Source organism: Cyrtonyx montezumae, unplaced genomic scaffold (genome assembly GCF_038088225.1).
Source record: "Cyrtonyx montezumae isolate F1298 unplaced genomic scaffold, pur_monq_1.0 scaffold_3, whole genome shotgun sequence".
NCBI classification, from domain to species: Eukaryota; Metazoa; Chordata; class Aves; order Galliformes; family Odontophoridae; genus Cyrtonyx; species Cyrtonyx montezumae.
The window spans coordinates 56613193-56628832 of record NW_027072034.1 but is presented as its reverse complement, the minus strand read 5'-3'; the positions used below and the strand labels follow the sequence as shown (position 1 = coordinate 56628832).

The following is a 15640-nucleotide window of genomic DNA, read 5'->3' as shown; positions in this document are numbered from 1 at the left end:
TAATGTGCTTTCCACATAGTTTAGCTTACTTTGCAGTAACATCCTCAGGTCACAAGCTTAAGTAGCTAACCCAAGGCTAGGCAGAATCTGAGGACCTGTCCACATGGGGAAACTCAGGAAATGAATCTGAAATTAAACTTTAAAGAAGAATAAGCTAAGCAGCAACCTAAGCTAGCACTTTCATTTAGAATTAGATCCTTAATTCAGCTTAGCCTAATTCTTTCAGTTCTAAAATGGGTATGTTGACACAAGCCTGCTTCCAGATCTATTTATCTGAATCGGTTGAAGACATTACTGCCTCCAGCTACTCATCACTGCTTTCCATATGGAGGTTTCTAACCCCACATGGCTATGACAGCAGAATGATTCATGTGCATGGTCCTGCTTACAGACAACTGTATCGGCTGCAATTTAGAACAGGAGGTTTATATTAATCTGTCCTGTTAATGAAAGAGAACAGGAAGCACTCGCACAAACCACTGTTCCAGGAGCAACCTGCAGGGGTTATTACACCTCCTAGCCAGGCAGCAGTAGGCATCCATAGTTTGCAACTCCTTAAATCTGCACAGATGTTTACAGCATGAACATCTGCCCACAGTCTGGTAAGAGGATGTAAGCAAGTGGGACAATTGCCTGGGATATGCATTTAACTATCCAAAGCAAAATCATGCATGAGAGAGCCAAGCAAGAGAGACAGATTAACAGGATACAGAGACTCACAAAGAATGAAGCTGATATCATCAAGTCATCATTGATAAGGCATAGGTATTCTTCAATTATAAACTTGATGAGATCTCAATATTCAAACACTGCTACATGGCTACGCCTTTAAAACCAGTAGTACAAAGGCGCTTGACAGTCTGTTAATGTTGTTTCATAGCTGATAATACATTGTAATATATTAGTCACCTTACAGGTAAAATTGTTTCCTAAACAGTCTGAAAGAAGTGAATAAGATGCTAAAGTACCCCTATGAATCCCTGACAGCTTTTAAGGCAAAGTGAGGAAGAGAGAAAACATCCTTTACATCTGTATGTGAACTGTTGAATCCTGGCCTGAAGCACTGCTGGATCAGCTGAGGTGAGCACTGAGTCAGCCGCAGGAGCACAGGTGAAGGCAATGCACTGTGTGACCGGAAGGGGTGCAGTCTGGCTCCACCTCTCCCAGACCCCATTTCAGGGCTGACCACCACTGGAGAAGGATCTCTTGTTGGAGATCCCTCCCCTATGGAGTCCTGGGCAAGCCTTGACCATCAGTGACAGCTGAGCCTTTCTTTATTTACTGGTTGTCTTTATACCACCCGGATAAGCCATACAAAATATACCATCCATCTCCATTATTTTCTTTGGATACTATTCTTTTGGGTTATTCAGCCTACAACATCCCTATTTCCTTTCTCTACCTTCCCACACCTGGGGTACAGCAAAGCCAAATTCCCCCTAGACAGGTCTTGGCAACCTTGTTTTCAATCTGTCTCACCCTTCCCCTGATGACAATTGAGGAGAGGAAGGAAGGGAGGGCGAGAGGGTGCTCTATACTGTTTTTCAGTTGTTATTTTTTCATTTTATTTTGTTGTAGTTCTTGGTGGTGGTTTTTTGTTTTTTGTTTTTTAACTGCAGAATGGAACAAACAAAATTTCAATTTAGCATCCTTCTCTAAACTCAGGCCACTCATTACCTATCAAATATTCTCTGATGGAAGAAGCCACTGTTTTTCAGGTAGCATGCTACCTCTGCAAAAAAAAAAAATGGAGAAGTCAGTTAACATATCTAGATATATAATACATATTTACATTTAAAATTCAGTGTCAAAATATCTGTATTTTAAAAGTCGTTCATTTTTTTCTTCTCTCCTAAGTCACTTGAAATAACTGAAAAATGCAGTACCTCAAAGACAAAGAAAGCAATGCTGCTGCTAAGCATTTGCCTCAGAGAGGCACTGAGGTTATAAATTCTGTGTGTTCTGTGTTCTACACTCCTGATGGAGACCATCTTGTACAGATGACACATAAAAATATACCTGGATGAAAAGGGAAGGGAAAGTAAGTAGCATAAGGGAAGACAACCATCTCTCCCAGTCACACACACGTTCCCATATGCTCTGCAGGAGAGAGAGATTTCTGGACCAAAATATATTCCAGCTTTAAAAGGGGAGAAATTATTAGAAGATAGATGATTTAGCTGTATCACAGTTTTTGCCTTGGTAAGTTCTGAACAAATCATGAGGTGTGTATATTAACAGAAAAGCAGCTTGTATCCTCTTTTTCTTGGTTCTTCTTTATTTTTAATCCTTAGAAATATTCAGTTCGTCTAGTGGGAAACATACATATTTCTCATCCTATTCAGTAGGAAACAAAAAGCCCATTCTTCTGTTTCCTAACGTCAAAGGGAACTTTAGTGCTTTTAAAATAGAAAACCCATTAGGTACAGGAAAAGGCAAGAGCCCCATATCAAGCTGCAAACATGAATGCTTAAGCACAAGGCATTCAGGCGATGGAAATGCATTCAGAGCGTTTAGCGCACAGGATTAATCGAATTATAATTTAATCATCTGATCAAATACTAATTAGCATAATCACTTGAGGGGAAAAGCTGCTAGAGGAACAGACGTAGAAACACCTTGAGCACCCAGCACATTTTAATGACACAAGATCATGCACAGATTTCTTTTTTTTCCTTAATAAAACGCAATGGAAATTGTGCTTTCCAGTGCTGAAGAAGCAGTTTAAGTACTCCTGGATCACACATAGTTCTCCAGCATGGAAGATGCTGAAACTGAATCTGCAAACTACAGCTCATTCGGATGCAATGAAGAGTTCTAAAACCCCAGAAACACTACACTGTCCTTTGCCAGATGAAGACTTGAGCATAAGCACACATTTTAGCCAGCACTGTTTCCATTACAATCATCTCTTACTGTCTCCCCCAAGAGTTTCCCACATTAATGTTCAACTGTAGGTCACTTCGATGACATTCAGAGATACGGCAAAGTATTAGTGTTCTTTTACAAACTGCATTTGAAGTAATTAGCCTAAACCAGCACTACTGGGCTTTTCAGCTTAGGGCAGGGGAGAACAGGAAAGGAAGAGACATTAAGAGAACTGTTTTGCCTAATCTTGTCTAGACTCCTTGGTAAAATCACATCACCATTCAAAAGCAAAAAAAAAATGAGCAGAACAGAAAATGATCCTGATCTGTACCTAAGCAATCAAAACAATCAAATGACACTTGTGTCTGGAGATCAGACAGGAAAGGAGATGCATGTAAAGAAGAAAAACAGGAAGATTATGTGGGAAGGAGGAAAGTAAGAAACAGAACGTTGGGTCGAGAGGATCTTAGGAGGAGTCTTCTGTTTGAATTTTTACATAAAGTAATTGATTCATTCCTTAAAATAACTTTCTATCTTTTCAAATATGGTTTTTCTTCCAGACACTGAAAATATTTAAACATGATGAACTGCAACATTTACAGATGAAATTGGACACAAATTTCCTTCCATATTATATACAAAATCAAAATGATGAGCTGCTTGCCTACATTTCAAAGATGCCAGATCATGCAGGCTCAACTATGAGCTAAATTAAATTGATTATACCACTGTTACAGAGCTATACTAATAATCATTTAACCTTCTAAGAACGACTGCACATTAATAAAACAAGGTAACCAATTATGGCACAGGGCCAGTTTGATCCAGGATTTCTCTACGCTGAGCACTTTGTTAGAAGCAGTCCGTGTGCACAGCCTGGAAACTCTCACAAGTGTGGCGTGCAGCTTTCTACTGCAGGTGACATTTCCAAAAAAACAACCCAGAAGTGAAGAGACAGATCAACAGTATATCACTTTAAGGCACTGTCACGCTTTTAATAAGAAATGCAACTGATAGATGAATTAGTAACAGGAAATAAATTAGCTTCTCACTAGCATAAAGGTAGAACAATCATCCTGCAAGCATACCCAGCTCTAAGAAATGGATCATAACATAGGTGGACTCCTTTTAATTAAAAAGTAATTTTATTAAAAAATAAAAAATTATGCCATATTAAAAATATTTTAAGCTCTTCTACTATCTAGTGTGTTTAAGCCATAACATAAAAGCAAAGCCAGGAGTTTCTGCCTCACCTCACAGAAACAAACAATATAACAAAGAGGCAGGAGAGCAATGCAGAGCTAGTAACACTATTTGAGACACTGCCATGGTCAGAGATAGGATGGCATGCAAGACAACCACTACCACCTACACTAGGGACACGGCTTAGCACTAGACTTATAGACTGTGTAAACACTTGGTCTCATTATAGAATCACCAAGGATGGAAAAGACCTACAAGATCATCCAGTCCAACCATCTACCTACCACTAGTATTTCCCCACTAAACCACATCCCTCAGTAAAATGTCTAAATATTTCTTGAACACCTCAAGGGATGGTGACTCTACCACCTCCTTGGGCAGCTTTGCTGAAGTCTAGGTAGACTATGTCATGCCAACAGCCTTGATGAACTCACCAACACAAATGATTTTGTGATCCCCCCAAACCCCTTTTTTTAAACCTCTCCCTGCTGCTGCTCTCTGGGAGGGCAGAAGTCCTGAGCCAAGTGGCAGCAACCTCTGATCATATCAACAGAATAGCTTCCCATTTCTTTCATTTTCTAATCTCATGAGAGCAGCAGCTTTGGGCCATGTCATAACTCTTTCAATCTCTGCTAGCTAGCTATTTCATATATACTAATTATTTTCAATGAAATTCTCTCAGCACAAGGCCAAATGTGCTGGCCTTCAGAAATGCCAGCGCTTAGCTAATTAGACAGCTTTAATCCCCTTCTCCAACACATGTTCAAATCAAGGATTGAAAGCAATGGAGATGATATGGGGAAAGAATAACTGCATTATATAGAGATAAAAAACGTCATCTTGTTGTCTTTACGCACAGATGAAATATAAACAGTATGTACTGATCCAAAAGGCTTCCCGAAACTTCTCAAAAGTAAGCCGCAATAAAGCCACTACTATGGAGCTGAGGAACGTATTTTTAAAAAAACTCATTAGCTCCCTTTGTAATTACTAAAACTCAGTGTTCTTCTGATCTATAAAAACATATTTTGAAATGTCATAAGAGTGCTGTAATTGCTTTTATCCACTAGGGCTAACTTTTGAATGCAATAAACTGAACTGCTTTGCACTGAACTGCTATGGTTACAGTGCCTTCAGATGGGCTGTTCTTTTTAAACATAAAACCGCAGAATGGCTTAAGGTTGGAAGGGACCTCAAGGCCCACCCAGCCCCAGCCCCTGTCATGGGCAGGGCTGCCCATACCAGCTCAGGCTGCCCAGGGCCCCTTCCAACTTGGCCCTGACCACCTCCAGGGATGGGGCACCACAGCTTCTCTGAACAGCTTCTCTGTGCCAGCACATCATTGCCCTCTCAGTGGAAAATTTCCCTGACATCTAATCTGAATCTCCCCTCTTTTAGTTCAAAGCCATTCCCTCTTGCCCTATCTCTATCTACTCACGTAGAAAGTTGATTTCCCTCCTGTTTATAAGCTCCCTTTAAATACTGGAAGCCTACTATGAGACCTCCCAGGATGGTTCTCTCTTCTCCAAGCTGAATAAGTCCAGCTCCCTCAGTCTCCATAGGAGAGGTGCTCCAGCCCTCTCATTATCTTCATGGACAGGCTGGAGAGTTGGGTGGAATGGAACCAGATGAGGTTTAACAACAGCAAGTGTAGAGCCTTGCACCTAGGGAGGAATAATCACGTGCACTGGTACAGGTTTGGGAAAGACCTACTGGAAAGGAGCTCTGAGAAGGACCTGGGTGTCCTGGTGGATGACAGGCTGGCTATGAGCCAGCAGTGTGCCCTGGTGGACAAGAAGGCCAATGGCATCCTGGGGTGCATTAAAAAGAGCATGGCCAGCCGGTCGAAGGAGGTGATCCTCCCTCTCTACTCTGCCCTGGTGAGGCCTCATCTGGAGTAGTGTGTCCAGTTCTGGGCTCCTCAGTACAAAAAAAGACAGGGATATCCTGGAAAGAGTCTAGTGGAGGGCCACAAAGATGATAAAGGACGTAGAACACCTCTTTTATGAGGAGAAGCTAAGAGACCTGGGTCTGTTCAGCCTTGAAAAAAGAAGACTCTGAGGGGATCTGATCCATGTCACTAAATATCTAAGGAGTGGGAGGCAAAGGGATGAGGCTTAACTCTTTTCAGCAGTGTGCAATGATAGGAAAAGGGGAAATGGTCACAAACTGAAGGACAGGAAGTTCTGCACAAATGTGCATGGGAACTTCTTCCCAGTGCAGTGACGGAGCAGTGGCACAGCTGCACAGAGAGGTGGTGGAGTCTCCTTCTCTGGAGACGTTCCAGACCCGCCTGGACGCCTACCTGTGCAACCTGGGCTAGGGAGCTGCTTTGGCAGGGCACTGGACTCGATGATCTCTGGAGGTCCCTTCCAACCACTACAATTCTGTGGTTCTGTGATTCATGGCTTCCTCTGGACTCACTCTAACAGCTCCACATCTTTCTTGTGCTGGGGGGCCCAGGCCTGGACTCTGTACTTCATATACCACATACCACCAGGCTACTCACTCTGTCAATAGTAAAGCAAACTCAGCTTGAATGCATGTGATACTTTTCCAATTTACCACATCTCTCCGAAGTTGCTCTGCTCTACATTAACACACAAACTGGAAGTGAAAAATCAGGGAAGAAAGGATGGAGTTTGGTCAGGATTTTACTCCAGACTAGGATAGATGGCAAAAGGCTAAAAGACAAGGCCTTAGGAAAGCCAACAAACAACAAAATATCCTTATTCCCTATTCCAGGCTGTGATCCCACCGTATCACTGAGGTCATCCTCAGCATGCAGTGCCCACAAGACCCTGCAGACTAGGAGGAACCAAGGAGCAGGGTCTGTGCCTGAGCACATGTGATAAGCAGTCCCCCTTGTGCCAAATCAGCCCTCTGGCTTCCACCAGTGGAACAGCAAATCACAACTGCCAGAGCTCCTCTGAACGTCTGATAGCTCAGCTTCATTTTCTGAGTATTAATTATCTCCCTCCTGCCCAATAAAGCATCTCAGCTCCTTTCTCCTTCGCTCAGATGGGACTCATACCTCCTGTCCTACAGCTGTACTGATATTCACAGGATTGCTTTTTGTCCTTGATCCCCCTCACTTCTTCAAATCCATCTGTTGTCTAAGTTGATGAACTTATAGAGACAGGAGAAATATTTTCACTATACAAATAAAAACAAATAACTGCAAGGATAAGGAGAGAGAAAGGATTGTTGGCCTCACATTAAGCCTATATCACAGCTGAAACAATATGAGCAGATACAAACTGTAGAAAAACCTAAGTGCAGGTAGGTTCATAGGTTCATAAGGTTGGAAAGGACCTACAAGAACACCTAGTCCAACCATCCTCCTATCACTATCCCTACCCAACTACTAAATCAAATCCCTTAGCACCTCATCTAAACGCTTCTTGAACAGCGCTAGGGATGGTGCCTCAACCACCTCCCTAGGCAGGCCATTCCAGTGCCTGACCACTCTTTCAGAAAAAAAATGTTTCCTCAAGTCTAATCTAAATCTTCCGCGGCGCAACTTCTGGCCATTCCCTCTCGTCCTGTCAAGGGCAGTCACAAAGGCAGACCCAAGTGGAGCACCTGTTTCCCCCCTGGCAAAGACCAGTGGTCAGAATGGGTTATGGGGAGATCAAAGGCCACAAGCCGTTGAACACCACACCCATAGTTCTTGCTTGCAAAGGAGCAGGATCAGTGCGCCTTCCCCACTGCAAACCATGAAGCACAGAGACTTCAAAGCCACCCCCACAATAAGGGGCCCAGCACAGAGTTGGCTTCTAGACACTGTTCTCCTTCTGTCCCACAGGACTTCAGGCTCTGAGTGCCTTTCCTCCTCTCATCATACCTCTTGCAAAGCTGTCTAGATCTCTATGCAGTCCAAACCTCTCCCATTTCCCTTTCTCATCCTACCCACCAAAAATCCTGTTCAGACCTTTTCCTTCCCTCTCCCTCAATAATCCATTTTTTAGTTGTATATATATATTTATACACACACATACATTTACAAAGCCAAAACAAAAAAGCTACAGCCACATCTGATGTCACAACAAAATACAGAAAGTATTTTGCTTCCCTTTCTGCCTTGCAATGATAAGTATCTAATGTCTAGAATCTCTACATAAAGCAGTTGTCAGAAATACTGACAGGGTTAAGGAGATTTTTTTTTTTTTTACCTGAATCAGGGCCAAAATCCCAAATATCAACAGCTCCACTGAAAATCCCAAAGGCTTCCTTTATGCTTCAGTTAGAAAACCCCAATGACTTCCTTCACACTTTCAGTTAAATAAGGTAATACTGTTTAAAACAAAAAAAAAAAAAAAGATTTCTGATGGACTCAACAATCATGCAAGTGGGTTTAGCAAAAGCCAGAGATTGCATTTTGTCATCTCCTTCCTGTGATCCGGAAAAAAAAGCAAATGATCAAGCACCATTTCAACGCATTCAGATCCTACCACTTGATTCATTCAGTCCAGCGCATGCTTTAACAACATCGGGCTCCCTCTAAGCCTGTACATTTTGCTATCCCATCTTGTCTTCTCTGCCAGATTAAACAAGATTTGTACATGAAAGTGTTGTATGTAGTAATTGAACTCCATACTACTAAATCTCTAAGAGACTGAACTACATGTTATCACAAAAGTGTTTCTAAAGAGCAGAACAGAAAATAAGCAAAGGTTTTTAAACCCCTTCTTCCAAGACAACTTTCAGCATGCCATTTAATTCTGTGGCACCTATAAAGAGGGACTCAAAAACAGTGGAGGTGAACATCTTAGTTGCAGATTTAGCATAAGCAACCGCCTGACAAAACCACATGCAAGAATTTCATGCCAACAGATTTTACACAAACAGAGCAGCCCTATGATCTTATCTACAGGATCACTGTGAGTAGATTATATAGATAAATGACTATTTGAAACCACTGTACAACATAATTATATTCCAGTTGTATTGCAAGATGCCTGGTCCTTTCAAGAATCGTGTTTCTGATAGTCTTAAGAAATCAGAGGGCTTCTCAAAACTTTCTCAAGAAGTTACTTTAGATGACAGGAAGTTACTAAGAATAATTTTTTAGCCTAGTACCAACAGAAATCTTAAGCCATAAATCTTCTGCATGGGATTACTGTGTGATTAATTGGAAGAAAATAGCATCGGCATGCTTAGACAGCAGAACAAGTGCCAGAAATTTCATACACAGTAGCTTTTAAGCAATTACAAACAGAAGAAAAATATAGATATAGATATCAGAAGAAACAGTATTCCCAACACACTAGACTTAGATCTGCATAAGCAGAATGGTTGGTATTCTGCTCTACAGCAGCATGCACGTAAAGGCTTTGAATATTAATCCGTTTAACAATTTCTCAGGTGAGACACTTCCATTTCCTCATCCATGCCCTTGCATTTGCTGCACTGACATGTACCAGGATGCTATTTTCAGACAGGCTCTTGGGCCATGCTTTGGCCTACACTGGCTCTGTCCTTCTGGAAGCTTCAAGTAGGGGCACATCAGCAATGCAGCTTGGGTCACCAGGCTGCTCCCTCCCTCAATTGCCAGGGAACTCCAGAGAGACACTTAGCATGGAGGTGATCTCATGTTATATATATATATTTTTTTTAAATAGTACCTGTTTTAACGAAATGCAAATGAAGACTGATAGGGTGCAGTTTCTTTTGAATAATAACAAAGTTGTTTGAAATTTTAATTTCACTGATTTCATAACAAGTTAAAAGAAAAGGAAGTGCCGTTTAAAAAGGATTGTGAAATATCTCAAACTATATTGTGAAACAAGTAATTTAACTGCATACACCTACACATTCACCTTGAAATAATTGAGTATTCTGATCTAAAGACCTGTATTGCTTAAATGGATTTTTTAGTATTTTTTCATTTCAGTGACTCAAAAGAAATAATTTCAAAAAAAATCCAATAATTGTAGCTTAGAATGATCAAGGTGAATGTAATGATTTTTTTTCTTGCCATCTCCAGTCCTTAAAGTGAAAGTTGGAATTCAAGCATTCCCCAATGGAAATCTGAAAAAGCCCTAGGCTGACAGAGCCACAGTGCGCTCCAATTGAAATCAAAGGCTAAATGAGTGGTACGTTTGAAGAGGCTCTGATACTACACATTAACTAGAACAAACTGAAGGGAAAGGAAACAGCTCAACCTATCTGGTTTGCCCCTCGATTCAGTTCCCAAACTCCTCCCAAGGACATTTAGTTTCATCGCTTTTTGCTTGTTATCTTTTCAATGTTTACTGAATAGGCAAAGGAGATTATTTTCACACTTCAACAACCACTGCCCCTGAGAAAGCAGCATATTCATCAGGACACTGATCCAGGCAGAGACACAAAAAGTTCAGGTGCAACCTAAGCACAGCTGCTGCTGTAATCAGCCTCACACAAACTCATGTGCTGGAGGAACTTTCCAGATGAGCAGTTCATTAAAACCCACAAGATAATCCCATTTAACTGTATATTACATGAGAAAAGTTTACATTTGAGGACAAACAAAAATTGAAACCAGCTTGCAAACTTTTCTAGAAGTAGCATTGCTTTAATGACACTGTTGAAATCAGCAAGAAAGGAAAACAGCGCAGAGCTGCGAGGTGTTTAACAGGGTTTATGGTTTTGTGTTTTATCATTCTGAGAATGAAAACGGAACTGTTACCAAGAATAGCTGCACTGTCACATACAACTGGTATTCAGTCCCTATGGAAAGGAGACGCAGCATCCACGAGTTCAAAGTTCGGTGACCACTTGCAAATAAATAAATAAATAAACTCGAAAAATGAGAAACGACAGACAAAACGCCTCCTCTGGGCACGGTGCACTTCCAGTGCTCGTCAGAAAAACGCTGCCAGACTCGCATGGTTTGCTGCCCACTAGTGTTGTGCGGCTGCTCACTAGTGCCGGCTGGCACCGCTCGGCACAGCGCTCCCCACAGCCCGACTCCAACTCTCCCCGGGCACAGCTCGGGCTGAAGGGGAGGGGGGAACACTTATTTTGAAATGGAAGTAGAGATCTCTGATGCACTCTGATTTCTCAGCTATTGCAGATTTCTCCGTTTGGCACTGGTGATGAATTATCAGCTGTTCGTAGCTGGGGTTACACCGGATTACAAACAATTAGCTGTGCTGTGCCATCCAGGAACACAGCGAGCTCAGTGCTCTTGCACCTGCAGTGACATCTCTGAGGTGAGGGTTTGGCTATGCAGCTCCATGTAAGCTATGGACATAGTGCAGCATGTTTCCACAAAGACTTGAGAGACCATTCGCCCTCTTCCTTAGACATTTCTTTTCTGACAGAGTCACCATTTTCTTTGGAGAGTGCGCTGGCACCTCATCGTCCTTCCCTGCTCCTCCTCCAGCTGACCCAGCTCCCAGCTCTGTGCTGAGCTCCCTTCTTTGTGCTCTGTCTGTATGGCTGGGCACAATGGGGGAAAACGGACACGTAAGCTTTGGACTTGCAGATTCAAACAAAATTACTTAAAGAGGAATTTATTTTTCATGCTTTCTATACTGCTTTGAGCATCTCTTGATGCTCCCTTCATTTCAGCAGAACAGCACCAGCCACTCAGCACACAAGAAACACAGCCAGAGAGAAGCCTGCAAACAGGTTCAGCATACCTAAGCCAAGAATTAAACCCTGCCGAATGACACTCATTTCAGAGCAGGACATCCTAATGCTGAGTTAACTTTATCACAGTAATCACAGTCAGGAGATTTGAAGGAGATTGCTGTCCTGTCCTGCTCTCCCCTCCCTGTGACCAGCGAAACGTCCCATTCCTGGGGGACAGCAGACCTTCTCCATCAGTGCTGTAAAATGGGTGCACGTGCCCCTGGAACACATAGGTGCAGAAACACAGAAGGCAGCACAGGTACAGCAATCCCGAAGGTAACTCCAGGTACTGCTCAGGCTTGTAGCTAGCTGAGCATGACTCAGGTTTTCCAAGTGGTGAATTCAGCTGCACAGCTCCCACTGATGCCTGTATCACCCCATGCACCCGCTAAGGCTGCGATGCATTTCTGGTTAACACTACTGGTTTACCTGTATTTTAAGAAACTCACAGCTTTGACTGTCTAAAGCCTTTATAAAAATCAAAGAACTTTAACAGGGTATTTGGGAAGGTTTTGTCTCAGGTTTCAGAAATACTAATTGGATGTAACAGCATGTCAGTGTTTTATTGTCCCCAGAAGGAAGCTGCTTTACAGACATGAAGCCTACCCAGTAACACCGTTCATATCTAATTTGACAAAATGCATTGTGCTGAGTGACTGCGGGGAAATATGGGGGCCAAGCTTGCTATTGTTATTCAGAGAGCTTCCATTATCTTCAGTAGAAACACAGCTCAAGATGACAACTACGGGGTTAAACCCATGTGTGAATTTATATTTTTAAGCTACCTTCCTGCTCAGCAGGGGAAAAAGAAAAAAAATATATAAAAAAATAAATAATGAAAAATACAAACATGAAAAACACAACGTTTTAAAATTAAAATCAGAAGGAGATGTAACACAGGTAAACGCCAAGCATGCACGTTCCTGTGTTTCAAGCTAACACTGCATGGCTCTATAAGAAGTTCAGAAAAGGCAACGCCAGAAGCTTCAACAGTATTATTCCCCCACCACCACCACCAAGATACAGTCATAGAAGAACACAGCCTCTCACACAATGGAGTTATACAGATAGAAGAATGAAAATAAATATATACGTGACATTTCTATTTATATATGCAGTCATTTCCTTCAAAGAGATGCATATCTGATACAACACTGCATTAAAATCTGAAGTCCTTTAAAAATACTGTTCTCTGACTCGTGACTCCAATCTGGTAGTTTAAATTAAATAAGACTGAACCACTTGGCTTTGTTTATTAGGAGCACTTAACATGAAGGTAGGCACCATTTTCAAAATTTTCCTTTACAAAGGTCCTGAATTCATACACTCTTTGACACTAAGAATGATGTCAAAACAAAGCCACTCAAGTTTGCAAAGAATCATTGGCCCATCCATTAAGTATTCTACTGTACTTTTATCTGAAAATGCCACGATACAGCAAGTATTTTATTTTAGTAACCTGGGTTTGCAAGAGTGTAAACGTTGCTGCGTGGCACTACAGAATCTATGCAGATCCACAGATCATTTACATTTTGTACTGTTGGAAACATAAAAATATTTGGGATGCAAATTTGTGTCCGACTGTGGTCTAAAAACACAAGGATACTGGAAGTGAAATTGCTATTGACTTTATAAATTAGGAGGAAGTTAAATCAATTTCCATACTACTTTAACCTTACAAAGCAAAAATTATTCTGATTTTCAAAACCTTTTGGGTGAGAGGGGGACTACCTAACTTAGAACACGTCATTTATAGCATCGGTACAGAAGACATAAAAACATATGCCACTTCTTTCTGAGAAGAATAAAGATATAAATAAATAAATATGGAAGAGCTCCAACAGAACAGCACCGGTGAAAGAACACACTTTTGGACTGATTCTGTCTCATTAATAGCACATCTCTCCCTCTGAGGTATCTGCCTCAAAAGGACAGAGAAAGGACGGAGTGCTGCCTGATGACAAAAATAAATAATTGCAATTAAATAAATAATCTCTTAACATCAGGACTTGTTGCAGCCATCCTTCTGTGAGATGAAGTGCAATAATAATAATAATAATAATAATAATAAAAAGATAAAGCTTGAAAATTCGGGGATTTTCAATCATTTTGCATTCAGCAATACTTGGAACATGAGAATATTTTAAGATAGCCGCAAACACATGCTTAAGATTCACCTCCTGATTTATGACCTATCCAGCTAGCTGCACTGGACTGGCCATGCCTGTCAATGCATTTTCTCATCCAGCGTATACCTAAGGAGATGTGAAGGCACCCTCAGCCACCATCCATTCCTCACCTCCTGCCACAGGCTCAATTATTCCTATCTTCCAGGATAACCTTACGCTTTGCCCTGTGCTTCTCTCCCATCCACACAATACAAGAAACATTTTCCCCTTGCACCTGCTTTGCCTATTTTGGAAACGGTGCGTTTAGTCTTTCTGCTTTAACTGTCAGGATGTTATGTATTGCAGACAACGTAATGTGCTCAAATCTGAGAAGGAGGCAATGGAATGGAATAGCAGGAATCACGCACTACGATGTAATTGGTTTTCTGTCCCTAAAACTGTACCGCTAATATACATCTTAATAAAAGTTATGCAATTTAAATACGTTTTCCCATGACAGCTTTCAAGCACACATACCCAAGCGTTCCAAAATACCCCCATCCACTATTTAAAAGATAAAACCCAGAAGCTACATAAAACGTTTGTCAAGCAGGTTGCAGAATGAGAAGTAAATAAACAGGTTAGATTTACCCTTCTTATGTCTCCCCTCCAATTTCCCCCCGCTAACTTTATAATTGACTCTCTTCGCCGTTTGCAGATGATGTCATGCACAGCCGTGCATATTTTTACATAAGTGAGCGAGGGGAAAAGAATAATAATAATAATAATAATAAACTACCGCTGAGCAAGTAGCGAAACGTCGAAAAGGAAATAATTCGGAAGCGTTAAATTTAAATAAAGAAGGAAAAGAAACTGTTAGGCGAAAGCACAGGAGAGCGAAACACCCAACGTCAAAGGCAAAAATCTCCCGGTGCGAACGCTCAGGATGCAATTCCTCCCGCCGGTCTCCGCGCACTCGGACGGACTGACGCGGCACTCAGCGCAATTCCGCACTTTTCCAGGAGGAAGGGCAGCCCGAGCGCTCCGTCCCCACCCGGCAGCCCCGGCTCGTGCCGCAGGAGGCAGCGCGCGGCGGCGCGGGTCGGCTCGGGGCTGCCCCTCCGCGAGGTGAGCGACTTTCAATGACCGCCGCGCGGCTTCGCCCTCCTCCCGCCGGCACGGACAGCACAAAAGGCATAACCGCGACCCGCTCCCCACCCCGGCCGCCGAGAAGGCAGGGAGCCCCGCGGGGCCGGCAGCGCTCACCGTGCGAGATGCTGTGGAGCAAGGCGACGGCCAACATCCACATGCCCCCGCCGCTCGCCCTCGCCCGCCGCGCCCACGGCCGGGCCGGAGCCGCCAGGCAGCGCGCACCGGGTCCGGCCGCCTGGGCCGGGGGCTGCTGGCAGCCTGCGGGGCCGCCGGTCCGCGCAGCGAGCGCTCAGCCCCGCCTGCAGCCCCGCGGCTCCGCCGACGCTCGCCGCCCGGCTCTCGGGCGGGGGAAGAGGCGGCCGGCGGCGGGGGCGGGCGGCGGGGGCGCGGCGCCCAGGTGCGTCCTCGGCGCGGGGAGACGCCCGCGGGGCCGCGCAGGCAGGGCCACAGGTGAGCGGCTCCTCCGGCGCCGGCACGGGAGCATCCCCGGCGGCGGCCGGCCCCGAGCCCCGAGCCCCCAGCCCCGAGCCCGCGGCCGGCCGGCTGGCTCCTCACGCAGCGCCCGTCGGCCCGGCGGCAGGCGGGCGGGTGGCCGGGCACATCGCTCCGCTCCTCTGCTCTGCGCTCCTCTCTCCTCGCTGCTAAGCTCCCCTGCTCTCCCCTTCGGTGGCGGAGCGGAGCCCAGCGCC

The 15640-nt window shown here is 43.6% G+C and overlaps 1 protein-coding gene across 1 annotated transcript in view; it reads right to left on the bottom strand.

Annotated features, from left to right (window-relative positions):
• Positions 1 to 15134, bottom strand: part of DSCAM (DS cell adhesion molecule) — a 435055-nt gene extending 419921 nt beyond the window's left edge. Inside the window, exon 1 of the mRNA XM_065741676.1 lies at positions 15066 to 15134. Coding sequence (XP_065597748.1) covers positions 15066 to 15108 — 43 coding nt within the window. The 5' untranslated portion in view covers positions 15109 to 15134. The remainder of the gene's footprint in view (positions 1 to 15065) is intronic.
• Positions 15135 to 15640: the final 506 nt, after the last annotated feature.